The 15,659-nt window shown below is 39.9% G+C and overlaps 1 protein-coding gene across 2 annotated transcripts in view; it reads right to left on the bottom strand.

Moving 5' to 3' along the window:
- The window catches only part of AASS (aminoadipate-semialdehyde synthase), a 70,796-nt gene that overhangs the window by 29,452 nt on the left and 25,685 nt on the right, over positions 1-15,659 (bottom strand). For both annotated transcript variants that reach the window (XM_070466452.1, XM_070466461.1), the window contains exons 9-13: positions 14,190-14,338; positions 11,553-11,675; positions 11,064-11,175; positions 1,772-1,831; positions 1,516-1,583 (exon numbers count right to left, since the gene is read on the bottom strand). In XM_070466452.1, the coding sequence (XP_070322553.1) occupies positions 1,516-1,583; positions 1,772-1,831; positions 11,064-11,175; positions 11,553-11,675; positions 14,190-14,338 (512 nt within the window). The remainder of the gene's footprint in view (positions 1-1,515; positions 1,584-1,771; positions 1,832-11,063; positions 11,176-11,552; positions 11,676-14,189; positions 14,339-15,659) is intronic.

Below are 15,659 nucleotides of genomic sequence, written 5' to 3'. Positions count from 1 at the left end.
TAGATATTAATACTATCTGTCCCATCAGCAACCCCACACTCCTGGTTAATAATTACTGTGCTAAATAAAGAGGCTTCCCTGGTGGCTCAGACGGTAAAAGAATTGCCTGCAATGTGGGAGACCTAGGTCGGGAAGACCCCCTGGAGGAGGGCATGGCAACCCATTCCAGTATTCTTGCCTGGAGAATCCCCATGAACGGAGGAGCCTGGCAAGGTACAGTCCATGGGGTTGCAAAGAGTCGGAAACAACTGAGCGACTAAGCACAGAACAAGGACTAAAGAGAACAAAACAGTAAGGCAAGGATTCAAGGAAACTTTAATTTTCTTCCAAAATAAAATCTTCATTTTCAATCTCTTGGCACAAGATTCTACCTAGGAAGGAAGGCAGGAAGCCCTAGCAGTCAGACCAGCTGCTATATGGAATACGGTGTATAAAGAGTGACTAGTCATGTTAGACATGTCATTGAGATTAGTCATGTAAGAAAAGATCATCAGAATGAAAATCCAAAGATAAACAAAACTGTGAAAAACAAATATATGAAGTTTCCCCTATAAGACACTCACCTATGGAGTTCTATAAACTAGTTGCTTTTTTATAAGAAAAAAAAATTATATATCCCTGGTTTCATGCCAGAATATTTCATTAACACACAAAAGTAAGTATAAGCTAACAAACACACATGGAAAAGGCATAACAATATTACTTTATCTCTTATTTACTTCTTATAGGTGGAATAACAGAGAGATCAGGCAGTTTGTTTCTTATTTTTCCACTCTGGCTTCACCTAAGAATTCAGTGCATAGGTCATTTTGTTAAATGTGAATAGACCAATAGAGCAGGTATAAACACAGATCAAGTACAACCAGTTGGAGACCAGAACATTCCAATGTCGATGTTTATGTTTCCAAATTTTGAGTAGTAAAGCCAACTATGGAAACCAAGGCCTTAGCTAAGTATCTTCCTAAGAGAACTGTTCTAGCCAGTGGATTTGTCTCATTACTTTTTGACACTTTCCTCCTAATAAGAATCCCAGGAAAAACTGACCTCTCACCATTTTCTTTTTTCAGTACTTTTCTTAATTGCTAACCAAGAGCCCACTTTGCTGAATATTATCCTAAGCAAAAGAGAATCCAAATCCTCAACTAGAAATCAATCTGAAAGTGCTAAGGAAAGGGTTAGCTTGCTCATTTTCCTTTGAGAGAATAGCTGAGACATTACAATATGCAAAATGCTAGAGAAAGAACAAGGACAGAGCTTTTGAAGTTTTGCTTACTTACACACAATTCTACATGGATATTAGAAAGCCAAAATGATGCTACAGTACTATTCAAAGGAAAATAATTCACATTGGTTTCAGCCAGTCACTTCATTTGAAATTCCTAGTACTTATAGACATTAAAAAAAAAAAACATATTGCATAATCCTAGCATCAAGAACTCATACGGAAGCATTTAAAAAATACTCATGAGGTCCAAGAATAAACGTATTAAACAAGAGGTTGTGAATGATGCTTACCTGTTCTCTCGGAGTTTCTGGATATATTTATACTTGTTAGACAACATGCCGTTAGATGCAATCACTGCCTGAATATACATGATATAAGACAATTCTTTAGTCAACACATTTAGTCCCACAATCATGGGCTCATGAATAACAGAGAAAAGAGAGAGTGACAGAGATGGAGAAAGACAGGGAGGGAAAGAGGAAAAGGGATCAAGAAAAGTGGTGGAAAAAGATACATTCATGAAAAGAAATACTTTTCATAACTTACATCTCGCACCACAGGAGAAAAATTCTGACTTTCAAGAGGCTGTGTCGCATCTGATAATATCTGAAAAGGAAATGAGATTGGAAAAAGATAAATGATGTTGCAAAGAAGGCATCTTGCTATTTTATCTATATTAAAATATTAGTCAAAGGAAACAATGTTAGAAAAGTTTTTTGAAAATCACTAAATTGTATAATTAATTGGCAAAAGGAGTCTTCTGCAAGCAATGAATTCTGCCCCCCAAAACATGTTAATTCAGTACAATTTCCAATTCCAAAACCTTAATCACGTTTGCTTACTGGAAACACAAAAAGCTTAGACTTCCCTACCAGTTAGATTTGTCATGTTGAGTGTATGTTGTTGTTTAGTCACTCAGTTGTGTCCAACTCTTTGCTACCCTTTGAATTGTAACCCGCCAGGCTCCTCTGTCCATGGGAGTTTTCAGGCAAGAATACTGGAGTGGGTTGCCATTTCATTCTCCAGGGAATCTTCCTGAATCAGGGATTAAACCCACATCTCCTGCGTCTCCTGCACTGCAGGTAGATTATTTAACCCCTGAGACACTGAGGAAGCCTGTGTCATGTTGAGCATGCTGGCAAATATCACCATAAGCTATATCACCATAGTCGTCACTCTGAGGACCTCCATCCCATCCCAAAGGTTCTATTAGCAGTAGAAAATAGGGTATGCTACCATAGGGAGTCTCCCTCAGGTCAGCATTGGTACCATATATAGATACATCAGCATTTCAGAAGTGTCAAGGAAAATGACTTGACGCAGTAGACTCAAAAAATCCTTCATACCCTTCCCATTATCTCACAAGAATGAGTCCATGGCCAACAACAAAAGCCACACCTCATACTGACACCCCAGCATTCCAGTCCTCATTTCCCCCAAGGCATCCAACCTTTGAATAGATGCCAAAGGGTAAAGATCAAGATAAGTGTGGTTGCTTCTGATGGGTAGGGCCTTAAAGCCAATGAGACAGTCAAGACCCTACAGCACTCACCCAACTAAGGAAGTGTTAAATGTGCCTAGCAGATGCTGGCAGAACAGTATTTATTTATTGTATTAAAATAAATACAAAACTATTTTCCTGTATCTAAAACATCAGATACCTAGGCTCGCTACTCCTGGGATAACAGCATTAAAAAAAAAAAAAAAAAGACAGGTATACATATTTACAAACCAGGCATTCTTAGGGGAATTGATGAAATTGACACCTGGGGTCTTCCCACTGCCTCCTTCTCCCAGCTGCCTTTGGAGTACTTCCTCCACCTACCAACCCTGTCAACAAGGCAAGAGCCATTAATAGATAATAAAATGAGTTCATATCTCACTCAGTATACAGTTAAATCACTCAACTCCTATGTATCTTTTCATTCTCTCTCTCTGCTCTTTAATTCTATAGCCTTGTGTAGGCCTTACTGGGACCATGGGAACAACCTCCCACATCTCTTCCCTCCAATGATCTCCAATCTGAAACACAAATCTGATTATTTGTGTTTAAACAGGCTCCTGTGCCTGTTTAAAATAATTCAGTAGATTTCCATTGCCTTCGAGTTAGACTCAAGCTCCCTCTATAGTCTGGCTCTGCCTCTCCTGCCTCAACCCCCGAGTTGGCCTAACACCCAACACTTCAATCCTGTGAACAGCCTGGAGCTGGGTACCCACATCACGTCGTCACCTGCCTCTTGGCCACACCAGGTAGCCACCTCACATGTTACTCCTCCACTTTCAACTCCTTCTCTTTGTTCTCCAAGATGAAGCTGAAGAACTGCCTTTTCTGTGAAGCCTTAAAGTGAAAGTCGCTCAGCCGTGTCCACCTCTTTGCGACCCCACGGACCATACAGTCCACAGAATTCTCCAGCCCAGAATACTGGGGTGGGTAGCCTTTCCCTTCTCCAGGGGATCTTCCCAACCTAGGGATTGAACCCAGGTCTCCCGCATTACAGGTGGATTTTTTTTACCAGCTGAGCCACAAGGGAAATTTATCAAAACCTTCCCTCAAATAGACCTGGAAAGTAGGAGCTGCACTTGGCATCTTGCTGTAAGGCTGCTACATTGTAAGATGGCAAATAGTCAATAAATATATTAGTGGATACATGCAGTCATTATTGAAAATGCAGAGCATTTTTCTCCCCAAGAAAACTAATAATTGTCATGAGTCCACCTAAAGAGAGGCAAATATAAAACAATGACAAAAGGTTGCTCAGAGACTTCCCTGGTTGTCCAATGACTAAGACTCCCCTCTCCCAATACAGGGGGCCTGGGTTCCATCCCTGCTCAGAGAATTAGATCCCACAAGCCACAACTAACAGTTGGCCTGCCACAACTAAAGATCCTGCATGCCACAACAAAGATCGAGATCCTTTATGTCATAACTAAGACCCAAGACAGCCAAATAAACTAATTTTTTAAAAGGCTGCTAAATTACCGCATTTAACTGTCTCCCTTGCTAGAATTATCCAATACAAAACTGCAAGCACAGCCTCCCGAAGCATATGGTAGGTCTTGTCACTTTCACATATAACATCTTTGAGGCTCATCACCCTTTTCTAAATTAATTTCAAGCTATTTATCCCAGTGTTAAGACCCCTTTTAACATGGAACCAATATATTTACCTTAATTCCATCTGATCTGACAGCGCACAGAAACCTTATGTTTAATTTGCTCCCACCTTTGCTCCCCCATCTACATCGCACAGTATGGCTCCCACTTCCACGCAGATGAACAGATCCTAGACATCTATCAAGAGCCAGATGGACTGTCACCTTTCCTGACTTCCTCAACTAGACAGATCCTCTCCCTCCACGACATCATTAGCATCTTCCTGTGACTATCACATTCCATCTTATGGTAGAATTGCACACGGATCTTATCCCCTTCCTAGACCTCATGCATCTATAGGTCAGCAGCTGTGTTTTAATTCTCTTCATTGAGGTGTCTGCCTTGTTCCAATAGACAATAAATATCTATTGAATTCAACTGAAACAAAACTTCCATACTGGTTCAAAAGGATATCCTATGTCCTGCAATACTATAGGGTCTTTCATGTCAAAAAGGAAAATCACGGGGAAACAGGAAAGTGCATATACAGGTATACCTTGTCTTATTGTGGTTCAATTTACTGTGCTTTACAGATAATGATTTTTTTTTTCATTGAAGATTTATGGCAACTCTGTATTGAGAAAGTCTACTGGTGCCTTTTTCCCAACAGATTTGTTCACTCTGTGTCTCTCTGTCTCACATTTTGGTAATTCTCACAATATTTCAAAATTTTTCATTATTGTTACCTTTGTTATGCTGATTTGTGATCAGTAATCTTTGACATTACTATTGCAAAAAAGGTTATGACTCACTGAAGGTTCAGATGATGGCTAACATATTTTAGCAATTTCTTCTTCTTTTTGAAAATTGAACTATAGTTGATACAGGCTTCCCTGGTGGCTCAGTGGTAAAGAATCTGCCTGAAATGCAGGAAATGCATGTTCGATCCCTGGGTCAGAAAGATCTCCTGGAGGAGGGCATGGCAACCCATTTCAGTACACTTATCTGGAGAATTCCACGGACAGAGAAGCCTGGTGGGCTACAGTCCATGGGGTTGCAAAGAATCGGATACAACTGAGGCAACTTAATACACACACATAGTTGATATATAATACCATATTTCTTAATTAAGGTATGTACATCATCTTTAGATTTAAGGTTATTGCACACTTAATAGACTACAGTTTAAAAATAACTTATATATGCACTGGGATACCAAAAAATTTGTGTTACTCATTTTACTGTGATATTCATTTTATTGCAGTGGTCTGAAACTAAACCCCAGATATATCCAAGGTACTTTAAATATAGCTACATACTGTTATCAAAAGAACAAAAATAATATACTTAATTTTTTAGTGGCAAGCAGGTACACATATTACCAAGACTACATAGAGATAGTCATCAGTTTTTACATACGTCCAGTGCTGAGACTGATGCCTCCAAGACAATCCCACCACCCTGTTTGGAAGACCGATCTCCCAGAGAAAGAAATGGCTACCCACTCCAGCATTCTTGCCTGGAGAATCCCATGGACAGAGTAGCCTGGCAGGGCAACCATGGGGTTGCAAAGAGTTGGACATGACTGAAGCAACTTAAGCAGCGGTGACATATAAAAGGAAGAAGGTGTTAACATTTAGAGAAGTTGCCTGTGTCAACAAATCTAAGCACTTTTCTCAAATGTAGCTGCCAATGTGGAAGCAGTGGCTGGGATGCTGAGCAGAGAGAATCTGAGAAGAGCTTGTGGCTGACCACAGGGTAAAAAAAAACAAACACTGGAGTTTAAGTTCAGCTGAAGGGGATCCTAATAAAGGCCAGATTTCCATTTGGGATTCTGAAAGACTGTATTCTAAATAAAAGGTCAACTGAAAAATGTAGTTCTCCAAAGGCCCAAGGCTCAGCTTTGGAATCACTTCTATTCTTAACTGAACGGAGATGATTTTCTCCTAGCCATCTTGCCAGAAACAAAGTAAATCTTCTCTGATACACACACACATACACACACACACACACACACACACACACAACATCCAGAGCCTCAAATCATCTCTAAGATTTATATAAACTATGATGAACATACAATCAAAAATAAACAGGCATATTAAGTAATAAGAACTGACTGAAAACCAAGAAAAAGTAAAACAAAGAACATTAAACAGACCCAAGAAGTTCATTGGATGTATCAGAAGTGTTTTTAAACTCTGATTAATATGTTCATAAAATAAAATTTTCCCATAAAAGGCACAGCTAATCCACTGTTATAAGTCAAGACAGTAGGTCCCTTTAGGAAGCAGAGTGGGGCTAGTGCTGGGAGAGGCACAGGGGATTTCTGGGATGTTAACCTTATTCTAGTTTTCACCTTGTAGTGTTCACCTGCATGTGTTTGTGATAATCTATCATGCTGTGTACTTAAGTATCACTCATCTGTGACACTTTAATATTGTATACTATCATATAATGTAAAAAAAATTTTATTTGTTCTATAATAAAATTTCTTTTATTTAAGGACTTCCCCGGTGGTCCAGTGGCTACGACTCCATGCTCCCAATGAAAAGGGTCTGAGTTCAGCAAACTAGGATCGAACATGCCGTGGGTGCAGCCAAAAGAGAAAAAGAAAACTTCATTCAAATTTTACGTAGCCCTCATCAGTTACATGGGCTAACTCTCAAACACACTTTACTAAGAATTTCATTGAATTGGCTTGTTTTTCTCCTAACATCTGTATGAGATCAACTGTGCTCAATGAAAAGCAATTTTGACTAAGGACAATGAAAAACTGTGTTCTAAGGTCCAATAAAAATAAACTTGTAATTGAAATTTTGAAGCATGATCATTTGTGAATTGAAAATGGCTAGTAGCAACTTCTTAGATGGTAAATGGTGTCAGAGCAGCCAAACAAAATGACATTTCAAGAAATAACAAATCCTTTCACAAAGGCAAGTTAGTATGCAACATTTTCCATAATTTGGCCTTATAAGGTAAGCATTTCACTGAAATGCATACTTGAAGGTTTCAAAAAGATGAATTAAAGTCAAAGGCTCAGGGCTTGCCTGGGAGCTCAGTGGTAGAGAAATCGCCTGCCAATACAAAAGACACAGGTTCAATCACTGGTCTGGGAAGATCTCACACGCCGTGGAGCAACTGAGCCGATGCACCACGATTATTGAGGCGGTGCTCTAGAGCCAGGGAAGAGCAACTATTGAACCCACGTGCCCTCAAACGCACGCTTCATGAGAGAAGCCACCGAAATAAGAGCCTTCACACTGCAATGAAGAGGAGCCCCTGCTCGCTGCAGCTAGAGAAAAGCCCTCACAGCAACAAAGACCCAGCATGGCCAAAAATAAATAAATAAATAAAATTATATGTTTTAAAAAAGGAGAGAAAGCCAAAGGCTCAGCAACAGCTCTCCTAGCTACTCCAAGACTGCTGGAGTCAAGTTGATCTAATCAACGCATTATGACTGAGGGGCTCTTTTTCAGGTAGGGACGAAGTGCTAACTATCCCTTCTATACATCACAGCTGTAAACGCTGGACAAAATACAAACAAAACTAACTACGGCAGTTTCAGAGAATGAAGAAGAGCAGGCGGTTTGGGGAGAGTGTCAAAACTCGGAAGAACTCATCAGTGCTGAAAGTGTGCTGTCTCTTTGGTATTGCCCTGAGAAGGGGCCTTGTGCTGTGAAGAAGTAGAAACAGGCAGCAAGCTTACTGACTTTCTGATCTAAGGGAACAGAAATGAAACTCTGGGCACCATAGCCTTCTCCAGAGTATGAGCGGGAAATGCCAAAAATGACAGACTCAGGTAAAAGTGAAGACCAGCTTCCAAGTAAGCTCTGGCCCGAGTCTGGAAGGACTGAGCATGTGCAGGTCAGACTCCAAGCAGCCCAGAAAAGATGAAAAAGCTGAACTTTTACTTGAGATACCTGCCTCAGGTGAGACGGAGTTTTCAGTTTAAGTCCAGCCTCATTAATTGCCTGCTTTAGGAAAAAAAAAAGCCAAATAAACCAAACAAAATCAACACTTTAAAGAGAAATGTAACAATCTGGAATTTCCACAGCGTGAGTCTTCACTGTATCCATGATGAAGTGGATATACTTCAAAATTATTCAGCTTAAGAAAATCAGAAAACTATGACTGGACTCATTCTCAGGGGAGAAGACAATCACTATATTTCAAGCTGAAGTTTACCCAGAATTTTGGAAATAACAAGTAGACTGTAGAGTGGCTTTTACAACTCTGCTCCGTGTGATAAGGGAAACTACACTCATAATAAATCAAAAGAAATTCTCAGGAGAAAAAAAAAAGAACCAAACAAATTTTAGAACTGAAAAAGAGAAAATCTGAAATAAAAAATTCAGGTAAAGGGCTCACAAAAGTTATTGATTCTTTAGGGAAATGATCCATCACTGCAAATAGTAAACATCTAGGTAAATTTATTATTACTTTTAAAATATATATGTGCCTTCTAGCCATTTAGACATTTACAGTTACAGAATGTTAGAACTGGAGGGACCATTAAGATTATGTATTATCAATCAGGACTTTCCTAGTGGTCCAGTGCTTAAGAATCCGCCTGCCAATGAGGAAGACAAGAGTTTAATCCCTGGTTTCCACATGGAAGATTCCACATGCCACAGAGCAACTAAGCCCAAGCGCCACAACTAGAGAAGCCCACGTGCCCTAGAGCCTGTGCTCTGCAACGAGAAGCTGCTACAGTGAGAAACGTGAGCACTGCAACTAGAGAGCAGCCCCCGCTCACTACAACTAGAGAAAGCTGGCACGCAGCAACAAAGAGCCAAAAAAGCAAAATAATAATGGCAAATAAATTTAAAAAAATTTTTTAAGATTATATATTTTTAAAAGATTACATATTTATTACATATTAAAGATTACATATTATCATTTTATAGGTAAAATATCTGAGGTGCAGAAAGCAAGTGAGTGCCTGGCTCAAGGCCATAAAGCAGGTTGACGTCTCCGGTAAAATTTGACATTGGTACTGTCCTTTCTCAGGCTACTTTAACTCCTCAGCGCCAATTCCAGACACACCTCAGGTCCAGCACCAGATGCATCAGCAACCCTTCTCAGCCTTCATTTCTTTGTGTGCCTCAGTTTTCTAATCAGTAAAATAGGTTGATAGTGGTACCTACCTGAGAGGGTGATCATGAGTATTTAAAAATTAAAATATATAAAGCAATTTGGGGACTTCCCTGGTGGCCCAGTGGTTGAGTCCACCTTGCAGTACAGGGGATGTGGGTTCCATCTTTAGCTGGGGAACTAAGATCTCACATGCCACACAGCCGCTAGGCCCTTGAGCTGCAGCGAGACAGCTCGCTTGCTGCAACTGCTGAGCCTGGGCGCTCAAGAGCTGAGTGCCGCAACTAGAAGGCTGGTGCACCGCAACAAAAGATGCCCATGATGCAACCAAGACCTGATGCAGCCAAATAAACAAATAAATGTAATCTGAACACTGTCTAGAACATAGTAAGTGCTGTATAAGATTGTTTCCAACCATAACAATGCCTGTTACCTGCATTTTCTAAAGTCTGTTATAGCTCCCTGCTGACACACTCCTGGAGGAAAAATAAAGGATCAAAATAGAATAGTAAGTGAAAGAAAAGAAGACAGACTAGAAGCTGCACTTATTCAGGCCACATTATCTACTGCCCCATCTTAGTATGAGAGCTCCTGGGTGAAACTATGGATGAAAAGGACAAGGGCCACTCTTCAGACCTTTGGAACTTTGCCAGAGGCAGACAACCATTAGCAACAGAAATAAAGCATGATGGGTGTGAACGTTTAGGATAAATAATGAAACAAGAAAGCCTTTTTCTGACAGAGAAAGTGGAATTTAGGTAACATAATACTGGGACTTCCCGGTAGTCCAACGACTAAGATTCTGTGCTCCCAACACAGAGGCCACAGATTTGATCCCTGCTCGGAGAACTAAATCCCACACACCTGCAGCTAAAGATCCTGCATGGCACAGCTAAGACCCAGCAGAGTGCAATAAATAAATAGTAAAGGTAAATTCTTTTTAAAAAATTAGATAAACCCAGTATTTCAACAATCACTGATCACAGTGAATAATATATGACTAGAACACAAGCTGTCATTTAACTAAGCATTAATGATTAAACGCCAACAAAATTTTCCACTTCTGATTTTTCAAATCCGTGGTGCAGTGGTAAAGAATCCTCCTGCCAATGCAGGAGATGCAGGAGACGTGGCTGCAGTCCCTGGGTCTGGAAGATCCCCTGGAGCAGAAAATGGCAACCCACCCCAGTATTCTTGCCGGGAAAATCCCATGGACAGAAGACCCTGGTGGGCACAATCCATGGGGTCGGACACAACCGAGCGACTGAGCACACACACACATACACACATACACATCCAGTTACAGTCCAGTAAGAACACCCCAATATGAACTGATCTAGGAAGCAGAAGAAAAGTGGAAATAACGTAAACCTCACCTCCAGTGTCAGGAACATTCTTAATAAAGTATGCATAATGATAGGCAAATGCAATTGTAATGAAGCATGAAGACAGTTACATAATAACTTTTCCCATGAAACAAGTAAGCAGAATGGGTGAAATAAGAGTGTCAGTAAGTGCTTTGGGGAAGGGCTGGCCTTTCATTTTACAACAGATTTCTTAGATACAGAAGACCAGAATGTTCCTAAGATCACTCCAAAGTTCTATTTAAAGCCACAGAGATGTTGCTGATGCTACCAGTCCACTTACCATTTCTTCAACATAAGGGTAAAGCATGTCCCCAAAGTATTCTGTAGATTCAATTGGAAGCTGTGCTGGCAAATTGTCAATGGAACACATCAGAATCCCAGAGCCTTCCACACTAGGAGAAGCAACACATATCATTCAGAAATTTACGTGTTAAGTTCTAACTTTTCCAGATGTCTGCTCTATTATATATTTGTAATGTTGTGCCATAGTATATAAGAAAATAAACAAGACTTTTCAAATAAAACCTTTCCCTTCTTCAACTACCCATTTTGAAATGCAGTACATATATACGTGTGTGTGCATTTAAGCGCTCAAATTTGTATGTGGTTTTTCTAACAAATTTTTAAATATACTTGAGCATATCTTTGGAAATTTGCATTGTTGTGGTGCTCAGTAACTCAGTGTGGGTATTTTAGAGTATCATATCAAAGGAAGTAAATGATATAGTACTATGTATCTCTCCCCATCTAACAGCTTTAGCAAACTCACCTGTCATGAATAATATGCTGATCTGCATCATACATGCAAAAGGGGCGCTCTATGGTCGTATACTCAGTCATAAACTCAATGGATCCTCCTGTGTCAGCTGAAATGTCACATATTGCCACAAGTCTGTAAATAACATCAATACTTAGATGAGAGCATGGATCTCTGGAGTTTCCAACAGAATCAAAAATGAATAAAAATGAAAAGTGCTTGGAAATTTTTTAAAGTAGATGGCAAATATTTCCCAGGCTCTTAGCTCTTTTTCCTATGGCTCATTGTTCAGGAAACAGATCTTCTGGGATACAGAGAATCTTCCTGATGGGAGTTTTAGTCACCACAAGCAAAAAGAAAAAGAGGAAGAGGAAGACAGGAAACGAGAAGAGATGAAACAAAAAGGAAAAATCCCTTCCCTATAAACACTGCTATATAAAATAGATAACTAGTAAGGACCGATTGTACCGTGGGAACTCTACTTATTACTCTGTAACGGCCTGCAGGGAAAAGAACTTAAAAATGAGTGGATACAGATACATGTGGGCTTCCCTCGTGGCTCAGCAACAGAGAACCTGCCTGCAATGCAGGAGCCACAGGAGACGTGGGTCCCATCCCTGGATCAGGAAGATCCCCTCGAGGAGGGCATGGCAGCCCACTCCAGTATTCTTGTCTGGAGAACCCCATGGACAGAGAAGCCTGGCGGGCTAGAGTCCGTAGAGTCACAGAGTTGGACAGCACTGAGGTGACTTAGCACTTACGCACACATATGTATTGTATAACTGGTTCACTTCTTGTACCCCTGACGCTAACACCACACTGTAAATCAGCTATGGTTAGTCACTCAGTCATAGCTGACTCTGCAACCCCATGGACTGTAGCCCGCCAGGCTTCTTGGTCCATGCAATTTTTTTTTCCCAGGCAAGAATACTGGAGTGGGCTGCCATTTCCTCCTCCAGGGGATTTTCTTGACCCAGGGATAGAACCCATGTCTTCTGTCTCCTGCATTGCAGGCAGATCAACTATACTCAATAAAAAGATTTTTTTAAAAAGCTTTCCTAGAGAAATCACTGACAACAGCCTAAAGCTAAACTACTTAGTTAACTTTTAACAACTTAAATTTTTCAATTGCACTACCACCACCTTGCTTAGTAGTGTATAACTTTACATATTAATACATGGAAATCTCTGAAATTATGAACAAAAATTTCAGCCCAGGATTAGAAATCCTTTAGAGGTTGACTACAATTTTCCTGCCCAATCTCCAGTTTCCAACTGCCCATATAAACCCTATCCTAGGGCTAGACTATCCCACTCACTGTCTTAAATTGTGCTTTGGTGTTTCCATATTTATCAAACACCAACTCTGTGACTTGAAATCCTTGTTCTTACTCCTCTCTAAAGACTGCCAAGCCCACACCTTCTCCCACTTTCTCCTAAACTCCTCTGATGTTGATTGCTCCCAGCATTCCCGTGGCATTTACCTGATGCCAGCTACATGCATGAAGGTAACAATCATATTTTTTCTTTATTACTCAGCTTAGCACAGTGCCAGGAAGACCAGGTGTCCCACAAATATGTATTGATTACTTAATTTATTCAACATTAGTAATTATTTGAATGAACTTTATATGTCAAACAACATACTGGATATCTGTGGTCAAGACAAATAGGGCCCTTATCGTTAAGGAGATTAAGTTCTAGTAAGGCAGGAAAAATCATAAACACAAGAAAATTTAAAATCATAAACTAAAGAATTTCAGGGAAAAAAAACAGTAACAAACTGAAGAGAGATGGGAATGGGGAAGCAAGTACAGACCTCTCTGAGGAGTTTAATTCTGAGCTACATGTGGATTCATAGAAGTTAAGAGAAGAGAATTTCAAGAAGGAGGGAAGGAAATAGACTCATAGACATAGAAAACAAATTTAGGGTTACCAACGGGCACAGCAAGTGAGGGGGGGATAGATTAGGAGTTTGTGATTAACAGATACACACTGCTATATATAGAATAGCTTTTTTAAAAAGGACCTACTGTATAGCACAGGGAACTGTATTTAGTATCTAATTACAACCTATAATTAAAAAGATTCTGAAATAGAATATATATCTGTGTGTGTGTGTGTGTGTGTGTGTGTGTGTGTGTGTGTATAACTGAATTACTGCGCTTACACCTGAAACTAATGTGGCATTGTAAATCAACTATACTTCAATAAAAAATAAACTGGCTGCCTAGAGCAGAAAGAAAGAAAAAGAAACCTTGTTATATCAATTCTATCTAACATGTTATCACAGAGTCCGGTGATCACCTAACACAGTTAAGTCCAGAACATTTTTTCTAACATTGGGGATGTTGCTTTATACATATGTATAACTGAATCACTTTGCTATACACTTGAAACTAACAACACTGTAAATCACTATACTTCAATTTAAAAAAAAAAAGAGAGAGAGAGAAGGTTAACTGTCAAATATTGCCAGAACAAAGAGAGAGAGAGAGAAGGTTAACTGTCAAATATTGCCAGGACATTAAGTGAGATAAGGCAGACAACCAGTTACTAAGTCAAGCGCTGTGCTATTTGGATCCCTGTGTGTGACACTCTCCCAGCGGGCCTGCTGCTGAACACTGCTGTCACTGCTGAAGTCCTTACTTGTGTGGCAATGCAGGGCAGCCTTCAACACCAGCAACTGGGGGCTTGCCTGGAGCCAGGAGGCTCTGAGCATCTTGGCGGGTGAGTAGACGAGGGGTGTTTTGTTCCCAGTAGATCCCGTTAATTAAACAAGTTGTGTATGGTGCAATCTGGAAAGGAAATTCCAAGTTCAACAAGATAGGAAATAGCCCTATTCAGTGCAGTGTGTCGAAAGAGAACTATCAGTAAAATTCACGAGAAACAATTTAACATTACCTCTAACTGACTCTGTTATTTGCCAAGTCAGTGGCTACATTTTGAAGCAAAAGCAATAAATACCCACCCAGATTTTGGTGGAGAACTACCTCATTATAGAAAAACATATGAACATAAATATAATCAATAGTGGTGTTGTACAATATACTGCATAGCTGATAAAAGAGAAATAGAAATTTAAGCGAACAAGGGTTCTATTTCCAGCTCAGCCTCTAGTAGAGTATGATCTAAAGCATGCTACCTCAACTTCCCTGGGTTGTTTTCCTTACCTGCCAGATGGGGATAATACGTACCCCATTCCTCAAAGGAATGCTGTGAAGATTAAATCAGATAACATCTGTAAGCTCCATGGACAAACGTGCTACATGCATGCATATATGATAACTAGGTCATTATAAGTTTTAGGATGCATCCAATCACCAATACTTCTGTGATTGGGGAAAAGAGAAGGGACGGAAATGTACTAGATTCAAATTTTTCAATTTGAAGCTAGTTTTTATAATTCCTGTTTCTCAAGCATCTCAAGCATTCTCAAGGTACAGGTAAAGGTCCTTCTTCTATAACATGCTCTACACATGTTATAACACTGAATTTCATACCAAAATCTAAAAATGCTATATTTGTTCAAACATTTAAAATTATTTAAAACCTGCCTTTCCACAATAGGTGCATGCATTTTGTTGGCTGATTTTGAGGAGAACGATTGCATGACCAATGACTAAAGAACACACATATATTATTATCCTTTTTACAAGATGAGACCATTGTGTCCCCATCAGAAGGATGTCAACTGGAAGTAACTTTTGTACAGTGGAGACCATACTATTTCACACTGGTCCCCTGTAATCAAAGGCATGTATTTCAAGATGGCTGGCCGAGATTACGACTGAAACTTGTGGTCATAGAAATGATGGACCAATATTGAAATCAAAACTCATCCACATTGTGCTTTGTCCAAGTACTAACTCACAATAAATACAGAAAACAATAACCCACAGGAAATGGTTTAGAGCTATGAGGCATGTGCAGACCTCAAGTAGAAACAGAGTCAGTGAAGCAAAGGGCACACCCACAGAAGCCACAAAGCTACCAGGCAAAGGCCACTCCAAACATCAATAAGAGCCAACAATTCCTAAGAACAACTCATAATGCCCAAAGGACTCACAACAAATCAACACGGTGAACTGAAAACCAAGGTACACATTCACAATTTCT

Source organism: Odocoileus virginianus, chromosome 1, assembly GCF_023699985.2.
Source record: "Odocoileus virginianus isolate 20LAN1187 ecotype Illinois chromosome 1, Ovbor_1.2, whole genome shotgun sequence".
NCBI lineage: Eukaryota > Metazoa > Chordata > Mammalia > Artiodactyla > Cervidae > Odocoileus > Odocoileus virginianus.
This window is presented reverse-complemented; position numbering and strand designations above follow the sequence as displayed.